This window comes from Desmodus rotundus, chromosome 5, assembly GCF_022682495.2.
Source record: "Desmodus rotundus isolate HL8 chromosome 5, HLdesRot8A.1, whole genome shotgun sequence".
NCBI classification, from domain to species: Eukaryota; Metazoa; Chordata; class Mammalia; order Chiroptera; family Phyllostomidae; genus Desmodus; species Desmodus rotundus.
Genome location: NC_071391.1, coordinates 64,917,178 through 64,930,319, shown reverse-complemented (window position 1 = coordinate 64,930,319; position 13,142 = coordinate 64,917,178). Strand labels below are relative to the sequence as shown.

The 13,142-nt window shown below is 41.4% G+C and overlaps 1 protein-coding gene across 1 annotated transcript in view; it reads right to left on the bottom strand.

The window, feature by feature from the left end:
• Window positions 1-13,142, bottom strand: part of MMP20 (matrix metallopeptidase 20) — a 40,315-nt gene that overhangs the window by 15,447 nt on the left and 11,726 nt on the right. The window contains exons 4-6 of the mRNA XM_024574641.3: window positions 12,694-12,819; window positions 11,720-11,881; window positions 9,876-10,017 (exon numbers count right to left, since the gene is read on the bottom strand). Of these exons, the coding sequence (XP_024430409.1) occupies window positions 9,876-10,017; window positions 11,720-11,881; window positions 12,694-12,819 (430 nt within the window). The remainder of the gene's footprint in view (window positions 1-9,875; window positions 10,018-11,719; window positions 11,882-12,693; window positions 12,820-13,142) is intronic.

Below are 13,142 nucleotides of genomic sequence, written 5' to 3'. Positions count from 1 at the left end.
GCACACCACACTTCCGAGACCACTGCTAAATGCCTCTTGCCCTTGTCTTGTTTTCAAGGAGAACATACATGTTTTGACCTTAGTAAACAGTTTCTTCTCTCCTTTCATTCTCTTAGCTGTCTACAATCCCCCTTCCTTCAAGGATGGTCAAAATACTGAAAGACATAGCGAAGAAATGACATCAGTGATTTACACATGTGAGCCATGCACCTTCCTATTGAAAATATTATTTGGTATAAATTTTCTTTTCCTATCCTGATCTTTTAAAAATTAAAATCTCACAAAGATAAATGTTATCCAGGTAAGCATTATAAACATTATAAAAATGAACCCAAATTGTGTGGTTGGAAGGTGCCAATTATTCCTAGTAAAAACAGCAAAAATGTTAATTGTAGATTATCATGTTGTTTCTGTACTTATCTATTGAAAGTGTTTGCAACTTTGAACCTGACTTCTAATTAACAGAAAACATTGTAGCACACAGATTAAGTTTAGGTTTAGCAGCATCCACTTACCCAATATTATTTCCATAAAACTATGGCAGTATATGTGAGGGCTGTTGGTTAAAACTTGCAGTGTAAATATGGTCCATTTTGGTTTTTCAGACAAAAATTATTTTTGTAAATTACAAATAGTTGACTCCACAGAATCTAGAGTCAATACAGAAAACTATTTCTGGACAAGGAAATTGTAATAAAGTTTTGACATTTAACTTTCCATATAGTGACTTAAGGAACTCCTCAAATCTCATGTTGCGTTTCCTATTCAATTAATTTAACAATATTTATGGAACATCAAGGATGAAACATTGAACAAGACCCAGGCCTTGCCCTCAAGCAGCTTGTAGTCAGTCTAGTAGTAGAGACAGATAAGTAATTGGGACATTCTAATTCAGAGGTATCGGAATTAAGAGGTAAGTCCTGGATGCCCTGGGAATGCACAGAAGGGACACGTAGTACATTTAGGGGGTTGGTGAAAGCACCCCAGATGAGGCAATTTAAGCTGATGATGAAATCTAAAAGAGAGCTGTGCTGGAAGAGAGAAATATTTCTTTGTGTTTCCTGAGCTGCATCATGGTGCCGAAGGAAAAGCACATCGTGTTTTAGAGGATATAGGCTAGAGTTCCAGCTTACCAGTGTCTCCAAGCCTCGGTTTCATCATCTCTTAAATGCAGACAACACCTGCCCTAACTCCTAAGGTCATGATGAGGATCAAATGAGATTATGCCTGTGAAAATGCATTATAAACATATTATATATTATAATTATAAAATTATTATTTGCTTAGGTCTTAACCACCCACTAACTGTGCACCTACCACAGGCCATACACAGGTGGCAGGAGTCCATTTAGGGTATACGGCCTTGCCTCAGGCCCTACACATCACAGCCTCACCTGGAACACGGTATTACCAGATGGAAAACCGAGACCCAGAATGGCTGATGGGCCCCAAGTTCATCTGGCGGATAGGGGGAGACAAACCCAAATTAGACTACAGCGGTCCTGATTTCATCACACCCCCTATCTCATCTACTTGCTCATTCTCGGCCTGTGATCCTTGGTTTTTCTTTGTTTATAACTTGGCCCCTTGTCCAACCAGGCCTAGCTTTTTCTGAAGGCAAGAGGGACTGGACTGCTTTCTCTTCCTTTTCTTCACCACCACAAAATGAGCACAGACTCGGGTATCCCGAAGAAGTGGGTGGTGCGAATAGATAAACAGATCATGTCGATAGTCCATAATCTGATCTTTGATAAGAAGGCCAAAACCATGGATTAATTGAGAAATTGATCAGGAACCTGAAAAGCAAATGTTTTCCAATTAATTCAATAGTCCTGAAGTGCTGATTCTGTTCAAGTCGCTGTGCCAGATGCCTACTAGGTGTGACATGTGCATTTCAGGGGATTATAAAGTGGGGAGTGGGAAGTGGGGAAGCAGGCAGGGAGAGGACAGACACATCCTCTGATAAACAGGCTCAATCTGAATTTTGTCTCTAATGAGGTACAGCTGACTTTCTCCCTGGCCACCTTGAAGCTGGGATGCATTCCCTTTCATTTCTCATTTTAAAATCAATAAGGGACTCTAGGCAAAATTGAAACCCCGTCTTTTATTTGAAGCTACAGGACACTGATCTCCCAAGTAACTCAATGTGAGAGGTAGTAAAATGTAGGGATTGAGTGCAGGCAAACTACAAAGGTACTTTTGGAACTTTTTACCAGTGGTAGAATCTTAAATTCCTTTCTACATAACCTTGGATTTAGGTATTATGGGTATTGTGAGGACTAAATTGAGATAGAGTATTTCTTCTAAGCCAAGTGTGATTCTGTGCCCTGGGGGACATTTGGCAATGTCTGGCGACGATTTTGGTGTCACGGGTGGGCCTGGGCAGAGCTACTGGAGTCTAATGGTGGCTGCTAAACATCCTAAAATGCACAGGACAGCCCAGCACAATGAAAACTTGTCTGGCACAAAATATCAGTAGTGTCAAAGTTGACACACCCTGGTTGAAGCAGTGTTATGACATATAATGCATACACTGTATGCATAAGATAGAAATAAACTCTAGCCATTAAGTATGACAAATTCCGAAAGGAATCTACAGTCATGAAAATTTTCATTATGCTAATGAAAAAAATTGTATCTGGTTGGTAATAAAGCAGCAGCACGCATATTTAGAGGATTTACAATCTTAGAGCTATAGATTACAATAATAAATAAATTAAAATTGACAAAAGTGAGTATAGTAACCTCCTAATACACCTGTAAATGGATTTAAAATAGTAACTGCTCCTCTGCCCCCAGATCTATGAACTTGTTGGAAAAGAACAGCTGCAGGATACATTAAAACTGGTGATGAGGACAGATGGCGAGATCATATCAACAATCTGTAATCTGATTTTTGATAAAGAAGCCAAAACAATGGAACTCACTGATATTATGGACCTGCAGATTGGATATTCAGGTGCACTGTTTATTTTTCTCTGCCTGGAGCCAGCGCTGTGCCTGGCACATAGTCCGGGCTCAATAAATATTTGTTGGTGAAATAAATGGGTGCCAGAGGGTTGAACAGAATTTATTTGATCATTGATTTTTATATTCTCTGCGAGTTTCACTCCCTTTTACTAAAGAATAACAACTATTTCATCAAGTTGGAGATTAGGTCACTGGTAAACTTCTCCTGGCCCTTTGCAGCTCTCAGCCAGCCCTATGAGATCCTGGGGGGCAGGGTCATGTATTAGTCATCTTTTATTTATTTTACTTTATTTTAAAAATATATTTATTGATTATGCTATTACAGTTGTCCCATTTTCCTTTTATTCCCCTTTGCCCTGCTTACCCCCTCCCACCTGCATTCCGCCCCCCTTAGTTCATGTCCCTGGGTCATACATATAAATTCTTTGACTTCTACATTTCCTACACTATTCTTAACCTCCCCCTGTCTATTTTCTACCTATCATTTATGCTACTTATTCTCTGTACCTTTTCCCTTTCTCTCCCCCTTCCCCTCCTCCACTGATAACCCTCCATGTGATCTCCATTTCTGTTATTCTGTTCCTGTTTTAGTTGTTTGCTTCGTTTTTTTTTTTTTTTTTTTAGGTTAGGTTGTTAATAGCTGTGAGTTTGTTGTCATTTTAGTGTTCATATTTTTGAACTTCTTTTCCTTAGATAAGTTCCTTTAACATTTCATATAATAAGGGCTTGGTGATGATGAACTCCTTTAACTTGACCTTATCTGGCAAGCACTTTATCTTCCCTTCCATTCTAAATGATAGCTTTGCTGGCTAGAGTAATCTTGGATGTAGGTCCTTGCTTTTCATGATTTTGAATACTTCTTTCCAGCCCCTTCTTGCCTGCAAGGTTTCTTTGGAGAAATCAGCTGATAGTCTAATGGGAACTCTTTTGAAGGTAACTGTCTCCTTTTCTCTTGCTGCTTTTAAGATCCTGGATCCTCTCCTTATCTTTAATCTCGGCTAATGTAATTATGATGAGCCTTGGTGTGTGCCTCCTTGGGTCCAACTTCTTTGGGAGTCTCTGAGCTTCCTGGACTTCCTGAAAGTCTATTTTCTTTGCCAGATTGGGGAAGTTTTCCTTCATTATTTTTTAAAATAAGTTTTCAATTTCTTTCTCTTCCTCTTCTTCTTCTGGTGCCCCTATGATTTGGATGTTGGAATGTTTAAAGTTGTCCTGGAAGTTCCTAAGCCTCTCCTCATGTTTTGAATTCTTGTTTCTTCATTCTGTTCTGGTTGAATGTTTCTTTCATCCTTCTGCTCTAAACCGTTGATTTGAGTCCCAGTTTCCTTCCTGTTGCTGTTGGTTCCCTGTAGATGTTTCTTTATTTCACATAATGGGACCTTCATTGCTGCCTCGGTCTTTTTTATGCTGTTGAAATACCCAGTGAGTTCCTGGAGCATCCTGATAACCAGTGTTTTGAACTGTGTATCTAATAGGTTGGCTATCTCTTTGTTGCTTGGTTGTATTTTTTCTGGAGCTTTGATCTGTTCTTAATTTGGGCCTTTTTTTTTTTTTTTGTCTCGGCACTCCTGTTACATTGTAGGCGCGGAGCCTCAGGTGTTTACCAGGGCGGGGCAACTCACATCGCTGCATTGTGACACTGTATGTGGAGGAGGGTCCGAGAGGGAACAATGCCGCTTGCTCCACCCTCTGTTGGTTTTCAGTCACTTCCCCTGCTACCCACAAGTAAATTGGGTGCTGATTCCCGGTGGGTGGGTATGTGTACATTCTAGGACCCTGTGAGTCTCTCCAACGAACTCTCCTGTGAGACTGGGAGTTTCTCCTGCTGCCACCTCAACCCCCACAGAAGTTTTCAGTCAGAGGCTTTGAGGCTTTATTTCTCCGCTCTGAAACTCTGGGTTGTGTGGTGTGTCTCACTCCCTAGTTGTTCCTCTCAGTTTATCTGCACATGAATGTGGGACTGCCCCGCCCCAAGCCACCGCCTTGCCTGGTCCTCCAGTCACTGCCTTGCTGTGAGTCCTCTCTACCTGGCTGCCTGTCTCTGCCCCTCCTACCGGTCTGGATGAATGTTTCTTCTTTAACTCCTTGGTTGTCAGACTTCCATTCAGTTTGATTTCTGTCAATTCTGGTTGTTTTTTGTTTTTAAATTGGTTGTTGTCCTTGTTTTGGTTGTGTGAGGAGGCACAGTGTGTCAACGTATGCCTCCATCTTGGCCAGGAGTCCTATTAGTCATCTTTTAAACTTTGGTTTAGCAGAGTGCCTGGCACACCTAGGGACTTGATCCATGTTTGTCAAACCTCTGTTCTTTTCTCATTCTACCCAACCATCTTCACTCCCACCTTTCTAAGCTGAGTTCATCCATCTTTCATGTTCACTCGATGCTTTCCTCTCCTGTTTGCTGGGCTGTGGAGGAAATCCAGCACGAGCTGAGTGGGTGCCTTGATTTTCCATCCTCTTCAACTCTTTACTTCCCTGACTCTGTTTTTCTCTGTCATCCTATTCCCTAGTTTCAGGGGGAAGAAACTAGGGAATTCTTCTTTCTGTCTTTCTGAACTGCCGCTCCTCTGCCCTGAGACGGTGCTGCAGTGATAGAAGCAAGGGATGCTGGGAACTTCGATTTATCATTGGATACATGACCTCATGTGAGTCACTAGGTTTTTCTGAGACTCAAGTACGTTCTGTCAAGTAAGAGTGAAAATAATAATAATATGTGTGCTAATGCTTTAAAGGATCAATTGAGATGATGCATATGAAGGTGTTTTATAAACTCTGGACTACACTTACAATTATTTGTAGACACTTTAAAAAGACACATTTTTACTCTACACATGTATTAATTGGTGATATATGAACTTAAACTTAGAGTTTATCAATAGAATCCAGTTTCTTTCTAAATTTATCTCCCTGCTATGAGATATTTCTGTCACTGGAAACTTTGAAGTACAAACTGTCACACTGCTGGCTGAGAAGCCATTGATTTTGAGGGGTTCACTAACCAGGTTTGCTTCATCAGAGTACTTTAGAGGACAAGAAATCAACCATGCACCATCCACCTCATTGAACCCAAGCAAAATACAGCTTATGAATGAAAACCCATGCTGAGAGAGTGGTGTGGGTTAAAGCTGTGCTTAGTTCCCTTAAATTACCTGTTTATAACCATCTGAGAAAATGATGGGGGACCATATTTATCAACCAGAAGCTGTGAAGATGTAAAGGATCCCCTTCTTAGCCAGAAGTGGGGAGGTCAGAAGAAATAGTGAGCCTGGAATCTTAGTACACCTTCTGCCTCTTTGAATTTTTAATACATAACAGAGAATCAGTCTAAGTCAATACAATGCCGTTCATTGACTTTCAGTGATGCAACTTTACAGAAAAGACACTCCTCCAGGGAGACTGTGAGAAAGGAACACTTCCTCTTCAGTTGTGCCGACTTTCCTCAAGCCCATGGAACCCTGGGAAGTGCTAGATCCCCAACATACTATCTAATAGCAGTGGTTACTGAGTTTATTGCCCTTCCTTTGCACAGCGCTATGCATTTCTTTTTTCTGCTGGTTCCTTTTCATGTCTTCAAATATGCCCAGGTATTTCCTATCTTGAAAAATCCTCATTTGACCCTGCTACCTCTTCCAGCTCTGGACTTACCTTCCCTGGTTATCAAGATCTCAAATGAATGACCTCTGTTAGCTCCTCACCAATGTTCTGTCACTCCACATCATCTGGTTTCCTCCCTCACCACTCCACGAAATGACACTCCTTCATTATACTGGCCAGCCCTCCCTTGTCTTCAAGTTCTGGGAGAACTTGGGAGGCATTTCCACTGTTATTCACTTAAAAAAAGTCTCTTTTATCTGATTTATTTGGGGCACCACTACAGGAATTCTGTCTCTGATGTCAAGTAGATGTAGGTTAAAATTCCTGCTGGTGATAATAACAGTGTGGATTAAACAAGTAAATGTCTGTAAAGTGATCAGCGCACTGTAAATGATCATAAGATATCCGTTTTCGTTATCATTATTATTATCGGAGTTGATTTTCACACCTTTAACCATCTCCTCCATGTGGGAGATTCCATAACCTGTGAAGCCTTTGACTCTCCTGTGAGCACCAGCTGATTTCTATAAAACCCCACTAGAATCGTCAAAACCTGAAATTCAACATATCTTACATTGGGCTTTTCTACATGTGCCCCACGAATCTCGATTTTCCTGTTTACGGGAATTATGCTGCTACTTTTGGTGATTTGCCCCACGACTCTCCTCACCAAAGGACAGTCCGAGTCCTGCCGGTGCCTCCCTGAGTGCCTTTTCCGTTGATCCTTCTTGTTGATTCCCTTGGGGACTTGCATACCCTTAGAAATGTCTTTCTTTGCATTCTAACTTAAAATACAGATGTTTTTAAATAAAGAATCCTATTTTGAGAATAAAACAATGAGGAGAAGCCTATCAATCATGTTTGGGAAACTCAGGTGGTGTAAGAACATCCTCCTCCTATGGCTGTTTGGCTGACAGGCAGGCCAGAGCCCAGGAGGCCAGGAGCAGCCCCGAGTGCTTTCCTACTGACTCACGTGGACCCAGTCAAGGGGCATCCACGTCATTTGGTGCTTCTATTGATGGCTCCACTGCATAATCAGAAGGTTTTCTATGCAAGTGATAGGACTGACTCAAGACTGGGAGTCAGAAGACCAGGGTGGCAATGGAGGGTCTGCTCAGCCAGGACGCCTGGTCTAGCTTTCTTATCTCTGAAACAAAGAATTCGGATGTGACTGACCTTTATATTTATTCTATTTGTAAAATGCTATTATTCTTCTAAGGCCTATAGCTGATTGTGATATTCTTTATTTTATTCTTAAAATGATATTGTGTAAAACTCAGAATAACCTTATTTTGGCAAATATAATTTTGGTATGGCTGTAATTCGGTCGTTTACCTCTACTCTTTCCAAAGTGCCTGAGGAAATCTGGGAAGTCTTAGTATTTTGTCATCTATTATAAAGAATACACATATGTAAATTAAATATGTATGGCTTTCAACTTATTATACGTGAAGTTTATTTCTCTTCAAACAGAACATTTGAATGCACCCATGTATCTTTATACACTATGGACAATATGTAACAGTCTCACAGGGACTTCAAAAGGTACCGCATTCCATCTTGCTTTGGAAACAAACAATGTGGTTATTACATCCACAGTTCGAAATGTCTCATCAACAGATTAGTGTTGGTGGTGGGGAATTCCAGGCTTGTGGGTGGGAGAGAACAGACTGGGAGCTCTTTCATAATGGCCCCAGGTTGCCACTGTAGCTGTGACTTGAAAGAATTCTTTGTTCTTTGTCCAGGCTTAGCCTGCACTTTGGGACTTTTGGTGACAGCTGATAGGGGATAAGAGCTATAGTCATGGGATTCTTTCTCTACGACATAGTAGGAGGCAGTAGAGCAGGGTGGTTAGGAGCACAGGTCCTGCCATAGGACAGTGTAGATGTGGGTCCCTGTTCTACCCCTCACTGGCAATGTGTTCTTGAGCATGTTGCTTATCCTTTCTGTGTCTTATAAGAAGAGAATAATGATTCATACCTCACAGGGCCGTTGTAAGGATTTGATGACAAGTGTTTAGAAAGTAAGTACTGAACACACTCAAGTCACTATTAATATCAGATAACACCTCATTTTAACATGGACATGACCAACCTTCCAAGGCCCCATGGAGAGTTAGTGGCAAATCCAGTGCTACAAGGGGACTGCTCATAATCCCTCCCTGACCACTCATTTCTAAGTGTCTTTCGTCCATGCATCTCTTTCTATTCAGTTACCACTCTCGGTACGTACAGGCAAGACTGTCAAAAGATGTATCTACTTCAAATAGTCACTAGTAATTGCTAAATGCTCATAATTTGATAGAGGGTTTTACGTTTTCTTTTTGCTTTTTAAGAAAGCAATTATAATTGCATGGAAAGGTGTAATATCTTTAACTTCACGGTTGCCTGTGTCTCTACCTCAGCCACTGATATTTGTCAAAAGAATAAGCTACATGCTACACCGTGGCTAGCATCACATTTCTTTATCACTGAATGAGCACTACATGCACCTGTGTGGGCAACAGGATGTAAAATTTGACAACTTTATCCCTCAGACAGAGCCAACTTAGTGGGGTGTTCAGGCTCCTTCTGCCGGGTCTCTTGTGCCAATCACTCCTGAATCAATGCCTACCAATTCTGTTTAGGTTTACTTTCATTAATAGTCAATAGAAAAGTCAATAATCAATGCCTTAGTAAAAAATCAGTAAAATTAATAATAATAAAAATACCTCAAGTTTCCAAGCCTCAATCCATTGTACGTAATTTTTGATTCTCACTCCGCGATATTTATTGAGTAATCCCTGTGTGTGGTGCATTACTTGCTCAGCATCACCTGATCAGTAAGAAGCAGGTAAACTGGTTTTGAATTTAAACCAACTTAGCCTGATGCCAAAGCCTGGATTCCTGAGCTCTTGCTCCAATTTGCCTTTGAAAAGTAGATGCCCATCCATTTTTAAAGATTTAGTTTAAGCTGTTCATAATTTTTAAGAATTAAGAATAATCTAGATGTTCATAAGTATGGATTGGTTAAATAAGTAATATTATATCTATTCATTGGAATAATATACAGTGTGGGGCAAAAGTAGGTTTCCAGTTGTTCATAGGGAAAAGAGTGCAATAATGAATAAATAATAACACGAGAATAAACTGTTTGACATACTCACAACTGTACAGCTACTTTTGCCTCACCCTGTATACCTACATCAAATAAAGATGAAAATCAAAATTAATTGACATAGGAGAATGAGATGCTGTTGTGTGGAAAAGTTTATACATTATTTTTCTTCGCACTTCTGGAACCACTTCATAGTCTTAAGCAGGTTTTAGGCTTACCGGTCCTTGAAGAGTAGCAGCTCCTTGCCCAGCGTCGTCACTGCGTCAAAGGATGAGCTGGAGTCACAGAGGTCAGGGATGGTCGGATTATGAGGGGGGACATTTGGCACGGTGGGCTTTCCTGGGAACATTTTCCGAGGTCCTAGGATTCAAAGTGACTTGGTCAAATGGCACCAGGAGACTGGGGTCTGGACACTTCCACCCCAGAGACCCCCTTTCACTGTGTTTGACAAGGTGACAGATCCAGCTTCGCTAGGTACTGAGTTTGTGATAAATGGGCAAACAATGTAATCTCTCAAAGCCTCAGTCCCCTCATTTGTAAAATGGGAGGGGGCAAGAGGAGTACCCACCTCAGGTTTTTGTGAGAATTCAACGGTGCCTGCAAGGACCTGGCAGAATGCTTGGCGCATAGTAAATGTTCAGAGAATGGTAGCTATTATTTTATTATTAGACAATGACTTCTTTGATAGCTACAGGTGTTCCAAGTTAGAGATGGAGTTTAAAGGTTGCCACTGATTGTTTCTCTGTAATTAAGTACTTTGTTCTCAATAAGACGGTAACTTCCTCGTGTGTTTTCACCCATTCCTGGGTGCCCTGCACTGTGCACAGCGTTTCCTGAGGCATGCAGGGAAGACAGAATTCTGTGGGGCTGAAGTGCACTGAAGGTGCTTGGTATTTAAAGCCATCGTCTGTGATATGAGTAACTCGCAGTCCAAGAAACTGTGTTAGTGAGGATGACGTCCCCAAGCCTTGGAGCCGTTGTGGGTAGAAGCGGAGCACCGTGAGGGGAAGGATATAGAAACTGGAAGGGGCCAGTGCCTTTGCGTCACTGCGTGGGCAGGGCGGTCCAACAGTCACGCTATCGGAATTGGTCTTTGCACGAGCAGGAGATACGTTTTACTGTGCATTATGCTAAGCCACCGAGATCCTGGGGATGTTTATTTCAGCAGCCAAGGTGGATTGTTCTTACTACTTCACCTTCTCTGCATCCCCTGGCTTATACACAAGAGAATAAATGGTGGAGGGGCGCGCGGAGCGGGAAGGCATCTTCTGGTGGATCCTCTTGTAAAGCAAGGACTCCAAGGCTTAAAGAAGTCAGTTTCTAGATTTTTCTGCCTTTTATCCAGGAAAGAAAAAGGGTTAAGTTCTAACAGTGTATTAAGATTCCTTCTCATGGATTAATGGTTTGTCTTTCTGCTAAGGAAGTGGATATAGAGTTTCTAGTAATCCTTTATTACGGTTGAAAGAATTTAACACTTGAGATAGTTTTGAGTGTCTTGGATAGTTACTGTCATGGAGTCTCAGCTTTCTCAGCTATAAAATGAGGAAAACCCTTCACACCCCAAAGGCTGGTTATGAGGATGGTGTAGGATGACTCAGGATATGTTTTTTCTTTTTGTAAACTGCAGATTGTCTATGCAACTGAGTGATGTACTTATTATCATCATAATTGCTGTTTTTAGAAAGAAAAGGTCACTTATCTGAAAATGGGTAAGCACCATATTTGCGAATGCTAAACTATATCCATCTTTTCCCAAAGTCTAAATCCTGATCTATACTCAACAAACAAACAAAAACACCCACAAATGATTGTATTTTCTGTAGTTACTGTTGGAGCAATATGCTCTGGAGAAAAAATGTAAAATGTAATTATACATCTTCGAATAAAGCAATATGCATATCTGGCAAAGAAGCTATTCACAAGAGGGCACAGCAGGGGCTGTGTTCTCTAACTTAATGTTTACCTCTGCAGGCAACTCCTGGCAAAGTATACTCTCTCTACGTTGGAGACTACAGGCTGGTTACTTTCAGGGTTAGTAGTCAAAGAAGTGTCGTGATTGTACCGTACAACGCCTGGATCCCCTTCACGTCATCCTTGGGAAGGTGAAATCCGTAGGGATGCCGGTACTTATAAGTTGGGTACATCAGTGCCGACGGGTCTGCGGAGTGGGCCAGGCCCAGTGCATGGCCAAATTCGTGCGCAGCTACTGTGAATAAATTGAAACCTAGACAATATGAGAGAGGAGAAGACAGCATCAACACAGGGTTTTATCTTCAGTATCTTCTATCTTACAGCAGACTTTACACACGAAACACAGTTAACTTATTTTTTTTCCACAACTGGATTATTCAATGGTTGGTAGGTTATTCTGGCACTTAGTTTTGCTTAATGTAGTTCTTTCCCCATTGGCTAGGAGAGGCTTGGAGGTGGAGGAAGTGGGAAATGTAAATCAATCAATTTTGTTCATTGTCATTATGCTCATTAGGTTGATAAGAAGGGTCTAATTAAAGCCAATAGTGGCAAAATGATAATAGTGGCAATAATATGTAGACTTAGGTCACAAATGCTTTACTAGTTCCCTGCTATTACAGCCTACTCCTTTCTATCCACACACATTTCACACTGGAGATTTCCAGATGACATGCAAGATGTTCTGGAACTTTTATACCCATCCCCCCCGCGCTTCTCAGGAGAGTACTAATTCCCTCAAGTCATTTCCGAATGTAGCCTATTTCCAAGTGCAAGTAAGAAACAGCGAATACTGTGGAGGTGAAGCAACAGAGCTGTGCATTGAGGAGGGGATTGCTGCTTCTTCAGATTAGATGCTATGAACCAGAGATCAGACAGGCCTAGAGCACGACTGGGGGAGGGTCTTTCGCCTACGGTGTTCCCTTTTGGGTTTTTGGCTTACTTGTTTTTCCTAGCCAGCCCCCTTAGTTAAAGGGTGGCTTGGGACGTTGAACCTCAAGGTTTCATGATGGAGGCCCAGAAGAAGGTACACTATTTTCCAGGTTATGGTGAATTGTGCATATATACCATTCGTTCCCATAGTCCACTTCTCAGCATTGTCGAAATGCGTATCTCCTCCCAGGCCTTCTCCAGGAGCAAACGCATGGGCTAGCGTCCCTCGAGGCCCATCGAATGGGTAGGAATCCCCATGATCTAAACAAGTGGGAGAAATGCCAACAGCACTTAGTCCTTCCAGCAGTTTGAGGAGCACATAACGTTACAGGGAATGGACGACTTTCTGAGTAGCACTGATACTTCTCATACAAATAAACTTTCAGTATTCATTTTTGATAAGAAGTTCAATGTCAACTGAAAAATTTAAAGGCTATTTTATATTTCAAAGATAGTAAGCATTAAAAATAAAAAATGTTCTGTTATTGTTTTTATTGTGGTGTGTGTTAACTAGCGTGTGACACACTGGGAACTGTGCCCGTGCCATAGATTACACAAGGAGACGGCACAGCCGGTCATTCCAT